The 10,351-nt window shown below is 41.3% G+C and overlaps 1 protein-coding gene across 1 annotated transcript; it reads right to left on the bottom strand.

Moving 5' to 3' along the window:
• Window positions 1-825: 825 nt before the first annotated feature.
• Window positions 826-5,657, bottom strand: tmem169b (transmembrane protein 169b). The gene is made up of 3 exons (XM_084908014.1): window positions 5,489-5,657; window positions 4,490-4,927; window positions 826-3,706 (listed from the first exon to the last, which is right to left on the bottom strand). The coding sequence occupies exons 2-3, from the start codon at window positions 4,761-4,763 to the stop codon at window positions 3,078-3,080; spliced, it is 903 nt and encodes a 300-aa protein (XP_084764140.1). The 5' UTR covers window positions 4,764-4,927; window positions 5,489-5,657; the 3' UTR covers window positions 826-3,077.
• Window positions 5,658-10,351: the final 4,694 nt, after the last annotated feature.

Here is a 10,351-nt window from a genome sequence, read left to right as displayed (position 1 = left end):
AATATGCAAACATTTCCGAGCTGTGGTCAAGATTTCAGAAATACTTAATTCATACAAATAATAATTCTAACTAATCACTGAAAATACAAAATAATATAACAACATGTATATAAGTATTAAAATAAAATAATAATAATTAAAAAAAAATAATACAAAATCTGCGCAAATTTTAACCTTGTCATCCCTAAATTGATTGTTTTGTGTGTTTTATTTACTAACGTTACTTAGATTTTTCATTTGCAATTATAATAGTTTTTGTGAAATAATAAGCCTGACTTCCCTACATCAAGATATTGAAATCAAACCCTCCTTTTAATGTTCCCTCAAACCAGCCCTGTATGCTCAGAAAGGTTATTAAATACATAATTTCATCCAGGAGCTATGTTCAGCCATGACTCACAGGTTTGTGCCTTTAGACTTAAATCGCTAAACATGGAGATGTGTCTTTTTAATATATGCATTAACACAGAGCTTGTGTATTTTAACACCCCAACTAGAGCCTAAATAAACTTAGGCCATAAATGTAACAAATCAGACATTTAAAAAGTGGCCACAGCAGAACAAATTAGCAAATGTTAATCTGACTGTATTTCTCATGAACTTATTGTATTTGGAATGGTTGCTGCATAAGGATTTTAGATTTTGTTCAGTGAGTATTGCAGGATAACACTGGGGTGCCAATAATCTCAACTTAAAGCACCCCTCGCCCCCAGAGAGCCATCTGCATTGCTGTGCACCATGCAGGGTTTACATGCTGACTCTTGTCTTTGTCTGCTGATTAGAGTGACTCGCTGGTTTTAACGATACAGAAATATTAGTCTGTAGTTGAGATGTAATAACACAACACTTTATTTCACTTGTGTAAATGTTTGCATCATATAGATTCACAACATGTAAAACTGCATCACTTAACCCAGCCAGTCATATCCATAAACATTTGAGTCAACAAACATTTAGACCATCTGGATGTTTTAATCCAGTCTTGCTTGAATTTCAATCAGTTTTTTTTGATAGCTGTTTACAGTACATATATCTCAAAGTGCTGAAGTATAAAAACACCTAGCTAGAACATCTTCTAGGCTTAAATATAGAAAGCAAATTGAAGTAATATGTAAACTATATGAGCATGGAAATGTAACAGGAATTCTTCAACTTCAGCTTTTTTGTGTGTGTGCGATTTAAAACTGTGAAGACAACACAAACACTTGTTTTAATGCTGTTCAACGTATGAAAACATGAACAAAAAAAGAACAACCTGTCAGCTTGTTCTCACTATGGCTTTGTAACTGCTTAATTAACCCTCGATAAGAAAAGAGGTATTGGTCTCCTTTCCTTTCAATCTCCATGCATTGTTTAGATACCTTGACTATGTACAGAGTCCAGAAACCAACAAAAACTCACAGGCCAGAATTCTTCTTACCCCAGAGTGTGATGTAAGGATCATATCATGACTTTTAATTTTTAAAAATCCCTTGCAAATAAATAATCAGCAGTGGATTAAGCTAAAGAGACTCCTTGGAGGTCTTCAGTGCTATGAGATAATTATTGTTCAGTTATACACAAAAAAATAAAACTTTTACTTGTCTTTTACTGGAATTGTTGTCACCAACAAAAACATCACTTAGCCAACATTTTCCTTCATCCAAATGTGTATTAACCTACAACAACAAAATCCCAAACAAATGTACGGAAAATAGCTCATCTAAAGTCCAGGCTTTTAAAGAAAATAAATGTATGTCTTTTAAACACTAAACAACATACACTATTAAAGGACAAAGTACCGGACCACCTACACCTACAGTAGCTGCTCAGGCATGAAAACCCATGCCACAAAGCTCCAGACACACAGTTTTTGTGCTTCTGTATTGAAGCCAGGGGAGGTTTGGACCTCTGCAATATGCGCCTCGGCACTTGGTGACCCATATGTGACCTTATGTGACCTGGTGTGGCAGTGGTTCCTAAAAGCTTTCATTTTGCAGTGATACCACTTACAGTTGATTGTGGAATATCTAGGAGGGCCGAAATTTCACAAATTGTCCTCTTGCAATGATGGCTTCCTATTATATCACCACACCTCAAATTCAGCAAGCTCTTTACAACAACTCATTCACAATTATTTGTGAAGGCAGATTGCATTGCTAGGTGCTGGAATTCAAAGACTCAAGTGGTATGACCCAATACTTTTGCCCATACGGTGTATATGTTGCTCAAAACAAAAGATTCATGCATTCTGTAGTGACTGATGGCTGTGGGGTTGCATGCTATAGGCAGAGGAGGAAAAGTCCAATTTTATGACAATGAATCTCTGTTTTTTCATGGTCACGCTGCCCCTTAAAAGGACAGATTTTCACTCTGGTGCTCTTTGGTGTATATTTCCACTAAAATCAGCAACTGACACAAAGTAAACCCACACCACTGCCAGGGGACGGTCACCCCCTTTACCCACTTTTTTATGCCAGCCTCACTCTAAATCCACCTTCAAAGTGATTATGATTACTTCACAAACACAACAGTGTTGCCTTTGAAGGTATTTTTGATGGCATTGAACAGCACAGTGATCATATATACTTAATGCAGATATTTACAGATGAAGTGAAAGTTGATGTAAACTCTCAGGAGTGTGTGCATATCAGTGTCCACACCTTAGCTGTGAAAACCAAGGTTCATATGTTTGAAAAGGTCTTTGAGTGGGAGTGCTGTTCCATAATTATTGGTGGCTATTTAGTGATCTGTGAAGGCTGTAATGAACCTGTAATCAAAAAGAAAAGTCCCATAATAATTACTCCAGTGTTTCAACTCCAATAATGCTAGGTGATAGCAGTTCAGCACCAAAGGAGAGTTCAGGCAGTGCTTACTGTGTGATTATTAACAAAAGAGACATTTTGAAATAGTTTTAGAAAATAAATTCTAATCAAAAGATAATTTTCTTACTCCTGTGGCTTTCAGGAAAGTCTCAAACCCTTCATTAGCAAAAACATAGATAGTAGTGGTGCTTTTTTTTGACACTCAAATTATTCAAATAATTCCCAACTTTGACCACATTAGCAATATGCTCCTTGAGCCCAGCGCCCACTACTTCACACTGATGACGTTTGGGCAAGTTCACTGGGCGCCTTGCTCTGTAGAGTGCCAGAAACAGTGTCAGAGTCAAGCAACTCCACTATGCTGTATGGCGAACAGTCTTCAAGCCCCAATTTCCCACAGGCCCAACCACAGAAGCCTTTCTCCAGGTCGCGCACCGCCTGCCACCACTCGCTGAAGGCCCAGGACACCTGCACCACAGCAGAGTACAGAGCCAGTGACAGCGCCAAAGGCATGATGAGCATGGGGTAGAAGATGATAAGAAAGGGGCATATTGTTATCTTGTGCCAGAACGTCCGCTCCTCATTGTACACCAGGAAGACATTGTACCAGGTGAGGGTGCCGTAGTAGAAGGAAGTGATGAACGAGAGGATGAAAACCACAGGTGCGCACGAGATGCTCCACAGGACCACATGGGGTCCCTGACACACACCTAAGCTACAGGTGCGCTTGGAGCCTTCGCTCGCTTCGCATGCTGCATCAAGACGCTCCCTCGACTTGGCGAGTTCCCTGATTTCCTTCTCTGTCAAAGTGACGTGTATGTCCACCACCTGACCCTTCTTCTTTCCACGCGTAATAGTGCCAGTCAGGGTCACGTAGCGGCTGTCTGGAGGAAGACTCCAGCCTGTTCATACAGGATATGACATGGAAGTTAAGCAAGCGACACACAGGCAAGCCCAAACATAACTGTAAAAAAGCCTGTGCAGTGTGTAAAAACATAATAACAGAACACAATCATTTGCAAATCTCATTAACCCACATTTTGAATCTGGACCAGTAAACTGAAAATTCAAATTCTTTTTGGAAAACATGGGCACTGAATGCTCCGGACTACAGAGGAGAGAGATCATCTGTCTCAAAATCAGCGTGCAGTTCAAAAGCATCTCTGATGGTATGGGGTTCTATTAATGCTTGTGGAATTGGCAGTTGGCACATCTGGAAAGGCTCCAGCAATGCTGAAAGATATACACAGGTTTTACAGCAACATTTTAGCAAAGGCATCACATATCTTAGTGAGACAACACTAAAGAGTTGCATCCATTACAGCATGGCTTCATAGTAGAAGCCTGCAAGGATTGTTGTTGAAAGAAAAGAGGATGCTACAGTACACAGTGGTAAACATGGCCCCGTCCCAACTTTTTTCAGATGTGCTGCTGCCATCAAATTCAAAATCACTTTATTTTTTCTGGGTATGTTTTCTGTGTTGTATTGTGAATAAAATATGGGTTTATGAGATTTGCAAATCCCTGTATTTTGTTCTTATCTATACTTTATACAGCATCCCAGCTTTTTTGGAATAATGGTTGCTGTAACGCTGAAGTCTATTTCATGCACAAATCCTGTCCTACAGTACTAACATCTGACATGTTGGGTTCATGAGTTTAACAGTGTGAGACAGCTTTTTCACCTTCGCCTGTGGGTGTGCAGAGGAATTTAGTTCCCTCCTCAGTGCTCCTCTCTGCTCCTTCGTCTCCTCCTTGGTCCTCTCCTGGTGCCCTCTCCATTTCAGACCGATAAACAATGAAGGACTCAGGACGTGGATCTTTCTTCTTCTTCCTCTTCCTCCTCATAGAGGGTCCTACTTCCCCATCATCCGCATGGCTCCCCGACACGTCAGACCTTAAGGAGACCATCTGGGGACTGCCTTCCCCCTCAGTCTGAGGCTCCTCTACCTGTGCCATGTTCTCTCATTCATCCAATCCAACTCTTACTCTGAGGCTACTGTTTGGATATGTTATGTGTGGAAATGAATAGTGAAATTCTAAGCAGCATACAAATCTGCACCCATTGCATTAAGCCTTTACTCTGATGACTAGCTGATTGCAAAGTCATAAAAACATACACACTAGCACACACAGACACACACACACACACACACACACACACACACACACACACACACACACAGAGCGTCATAAGGAAAAACATGTTTTTAAGCTCAGTATGTAAGCCTGTGCCCACTGATCCTGGCCCAGATTCTGCACAGTAGCCTATTTTTGCTTTATGTGCTGATGTCAAATGTCACATTATCATTGATTTCATGGCATCTCATGGTATGGTATGAACAGGAAACAAATAGGATATCACAAACAAAGCATGACACAATTGTTCAAAGGGGGGGGGGGAGGGGGTCTCTTTGCATGACAGCGCAGCAATATAGGCTGAAGCTCAGGCTAATATAATCACGTCCAGACACATGATAGGGGGAAAAAATAAGGAATTTAAAGAAGGAAATGTACAGTTGGTCCAAAACAATGCATGTTTTTCAGAAGAGGGGGTGAAAGCGACAATGAAGCCCTTCATACAGCTGATCCCCTCCCATTTAAATCCCACCCATGTCCGCTCTTTTGTCTGCAGCCGATGAATGTGCTCTAACCGCAACATTTCCACTGCGGTTTCATCTTACCTTCAATCTGCTGGACGAGCTCCGTGTAGATTAAGTTGCACCGTGTGAGAATAAATTACTGAATCTGCCTGACACACAGGAGCAGAGCCCGCAAATTTCAGCGCTGTGTTTGTGTCCATACAGATGCGCTACGCAAAGCGATTTCCAGAATAGCACTAGTCCCGCCCCTCCAACCTCTGCAGCACACCAATCCCCACCATCCGTGATCCTCACGGCTGTCATGTGAACAAGGAAAAAATGATGATGTGGGAAAACCATCGTAGTCTAATATAATTCCCGGGTATTATATTAGACTATGATGTTTTTCCCACATTTTTCCTACAGTCTAATGAATCCAGTCCTTTTTGGCCTTTTAAAATATCATTAAAGAAGTATTATGTTATTCTTGTTGCAATTTCCTCTGCTCAATTGGCCAGATCACTCTTTTTTTTTTTTTTTTAACGCATTTTTAATATCAGTAAGACTTTTGAGTGGTATAAGTGAAGGATATAAGTCACTTAAGTCGCTAAAAACTGATTGCAGCATTACTTTGGGACAGGAGCGCTATTTGTGGAAAATCCTAAACTTATTAAAATATGAGCAAATAAATGGAAATAGAGTATATAAGGTCAAAAATATTAAAAAAAATAAGCTCAAAATAGCTCTTTGTGGCTAGTCGACAATAGTAAACAACACACTGATAAAATATATGAAATGAGTAGGCTGTAATTGTAGCATCCCTGGCTGAATGATGGTCTCTTATACTGATGCTTCACAGAGGTTTTATTGGAAATGTTTTTATTGAAACATTCAGTGAAGACACCGTAAGAGCTAGGAGCAAAACAAAACCAGCAATATTAATACCATAACAACAAAGGAAACAAATTTCTCCTGCTCACATATAGCATATACATCAAATTTACATCACTCAATTCATTATATCACCTCACTAACTTACAACTATACATAAAGGTCAAGGTCAAGGTTAACAACATAAACTCTATTAAACGACATTTTGATTGCATGTAACTTATTCCGTTAAAGGAAACATTAACAAACCTTGTGCCACTGTCAGCCAGGTACTAATTGGCAAAGGAAACGTACATATTTTTCACTTTAAGGCACACTATTTACCATATCCTAAAAGAAACGTTACTAACAGCCCTTTAACGGTTTTACGCCAGTTTCCTGTTTCAAAAATAAAAGCATGGATTTCAAAATAAAACCGAAGTACCTTTCAAACAAACATAAAAATATTTACCAAATTTAAAGGTCATTTACACTCCCACCAAATCATGGGTGTTTTAACAAAAGGGAGAATTATAACACGAATGATTTTTAAAAACAAATGACCTTAACCACAAGGCCTTTTACATAACGAAAACAAAGAATTATCCATGCATGAGCCTGCAGGTAATGTCCACAAGTCTTCATACAATAAAGGATATAGTCGTTGTCTTAGACAGCCTCTAAAAGCAAGATCAGTTTCTGAATGGGCCGTTCAACAATAGATGGCTTGCCAGAACATTGACCCTCCCTTTTCATTTTCTGGTCTCCAAGACGAATCTTAACTTTCCTCACAAGCCCATCTTTATCAGCGACTGTTTCTTCAACTCTGGCTAATCTCCACTCGTTCCGTGGCAGATCATCCATCCTTTCGATGACTATGTCACCAACTTTCAGATTCCTTCTAGAAATATGCCAACGTTGTCTAGTGGCAATATTAGAGAGATACTCTCTTCTCCAGCGGTTCCAGAATTGCTCTGCTAGATACTGGATATGACGCCATCTCTTACGAGCATACATGTCTTCTCTGATGAACGTCCCAGGAGGTGGTAAGGCTCCAGTGGGTTTCATAGTGAGTAGGTGATTAGGAGTCAGCGGTTCTGGACCATTTGGATCATTCAGGTTATCCACAGTGAGTGGACGGCTGTTCACAATAGACATTGCTTCGTAAAACAATGTCCTCAAACAGGCATCATCTAATCTTCCAGGTGAGAGTGAAAGAGTGGACCGAAGTACATTTCTTACTGTTCTGATCTGTCTCTCCCAGACACCTCCAACATGGCTTGAATGGGGAGCATTCATAATGAAGTCGCACTGCCTCTCAGCCAAGAATGCAGTCAGACGATTGACATCCATCTGTTTCAGCGCATTATACATTTCATTCTTAGCTCCAACAAAATTGCTTCCTTGGTCACATCTTATTTTTCGTACTGCTCCTCTTATGGAAACAAAACATCGGAGGCCATTAATGAAGGCATCTGCTGACATATCATTCACCATTTCAATGTGAATTGCTCTACAACAAAGGCATGTGAAAAGCAGACCATAACGTTTATTCACCTTACGCCCTTGCTTTGTAAAAAATGGCCCAAAACAGTCCATTCCGCAATAAGTGAAAGGTGGAGATGGATCCACCCGCTCAGATGGCAGGTCTGCCATTCGCTGCTCTTCCACTGATCCCCTGAGTTTCCTGCATTTGACACACTGATGCACATAAGATGCAACAGCTCTGTTCATTCCTGGGATCCAGTATCCATTTGATCTGATCTCGTTGATGGTTATACCCCTTCCTTGGTGTTTAACCTGTTCATGATGATGAGCTATTATCATCCTCGTTATGTGGTGGTCCTTTGGAATGATCATTGGATGTTTCTGAGAGGCAGGGAGAGATGCATTTTTCAGTCTTCCTCCCACCTTGAGGATTCCATCTTTGTCAAGAAAGGCATCCAGTCGAAACAGTTTACTCTGGCGTGAAAGTTGTAAGCCATTACTAAGTAGCTGGATCTCATCTGGATACACTCGTCTCTGTAAATCTCTTATAATGATGCACTGTGCATCCTCTCGCTCCTGAACTGTGCTGTGACTTGTTGACTTGTCCCTCTTGGCTCGGCGAAGAAGTCGCGCAACAGCTTGTTTGACCTTACACCATGAAGAAAACTTTGACAAGCGGTCTGAAAGAGTCACTTGTTCTGCAGACTCCAAATTTAGTGCTCGAACCCTTTTAACTTCAGGGTCCCCAACTGGGATTTCTGGGATTACCTCTACCTCTGGTGATACCTCTTTCTCCCATAAGAACTTGGGTCCAGTAAACCAGTTCGATGTCAGAAGCTTGCTTGCACTAGAACCTCTCGATGCAAGGTCTGCAGGATTCTTGTCAGTAGAAACATATCGCCACTGCTGAGGAGTTGTACTGAGATGTATTTTCTGAATCCTATTTGATACAAATGTGTGGAAGCGGCGTGCCTCGTTGTTAATGTACCCCAGTACAACCTTGGAGTCTGTCCAGAAGTATTCATCAATCCCTGAAATTCCCAGTTCTTCCTTTAGAGTATTGCTTGCTGCAACTGATACAACAGCAGCAGTCAGTTCTAACCTGGGGATGGTCACAGCTTTGATTGGAGCAACTCTGGACTTTGCCATAATCAGAGCACAATGAACAGTTCCATTTTCATTCACATGTCTCAAATATGAGCACTGGCCATAACCATACGTGCTTGCATCAGAGAAGTGATGTAGCTCTCTCTTTGTGACCTTTCCAAAGTCAGCTGGTACATAGCATCGGGGTATGGTGATTTTATCCAAATTTGCCAGATCACTCTTCCAGGATCTCCAGACTGGTTGCAGTTTACTGATGAGTGGGTCATCCCAACCTGTACCATGCCTACACATTTCTTGAAGAACCCTTTTCCCAGTTAGCAGGAAAGGAGCAATAAGCCCAAGTGGGTCATAAAGAGAGGCAACAGTGGATAGTATACCACGCCTGGTTTCTGGTTGGTCCTTCAAACGGGCATGGAACCTGAAACTGTCTGACTCAATGTGCCAGTGGATTCCTAAGGCTCTTTCCAGCGATGAATCACTAAAGGCAAGATCAAGAGCCTTTACTTCAGTGGCACGCTCAGATGGTGCTATACTCTCAAGCACCTTCGCATTGTTACACACAAATTTGTGTAGTCGCAGACCACCCATAGCACAGAGCCTTTGGGCTTCTTTTGCAAGCTGAATAGCCTCATCTACATCTGCTATGCTTGTGACACCATCATCCACATAGAAGTCCCTCATAATGAATTGGGAGCCCAGAGGAAACAGGCTCTCGTTCTCCTTAGCGAGATGTTTCAACCCATAGTTGGCACATCCCGGTGAAGATGCAGCACCGAAAAGGTGAACTTTCATACGGAATTCCTGCGGCTCCACACTGAAGTTTCCATCCTTCCACCACAGGAAACGTAGGTAGTCTCTATCCGCTTCGCACACATGAAACTGATGAAACATCCTTTCGATGTCGCACATCAGAGCAACATGGTTCTGTCGAAATCTGATAAGAACACCAGTTAGAGTATTTGTCAAATCGGGGCCCGACAGGAGATGATCATTTAGGCAAGTTCCCTTGTACTTAGCCGAGCAATCAAAAACCACTCTGAGCTTCTCTGGTTTTTTGGAATGATAAACTCCGTGGTGTGGAATATACCATGTTTCGCCTTCCTTCTCTTCACAGAGAACTTCTTCAGCATCATTGTTTTTAATTACCTCATTCAAAAACGTTACGTAGTGAGTCTTGTAGTTCTTGTTGTTCAGCAGCTTTCGTTTGAGATGGTTGAGCCGGATGATAGCTAACTGCTTGTTGTTGGGAAGGTAGGGTCTCTCTTTAAAAGGGAGAGGCATCTCATAGTGACCATGGGTGTTCATGTAAATGCTTTCCTTTAGCATATTCAGGAAGAGGATGTCATCTTGAGACACTGTTCTGCTGTCCTTGCTGATGTCCTTAAAGTCAGACTCAAGTACTTTAATGGCATCGGATGGCGTCACTGGAGGAAGCTCTTTGACAGTTACTCTATGGCATATGTTGGCAACAGGAGGAGATTCAAGGTGAGGTGGTGAGCA

The sequence above is a fragment of the Perissodus microlepis genome, chromosome 16 (genome assembly GCF_051167445.1).
Source record: "Perissodus microlepis isolate ML-2025 ecotype Zambia chromosome 16, ASM5116744v1, whole genome shotgun sequence".
Taxonomy (NCBI): Eukaryota; Metazoa; Chordata; class Actinopteri; order Cichliformes; family Cichlidae; genus Perissodus; species Perissodus microlepis.
The sequence above is the reverse complement of the archived record's forward strand: the minus strand, read 5'-3'. Positions and strand labels throughout refer to the sequence as shown.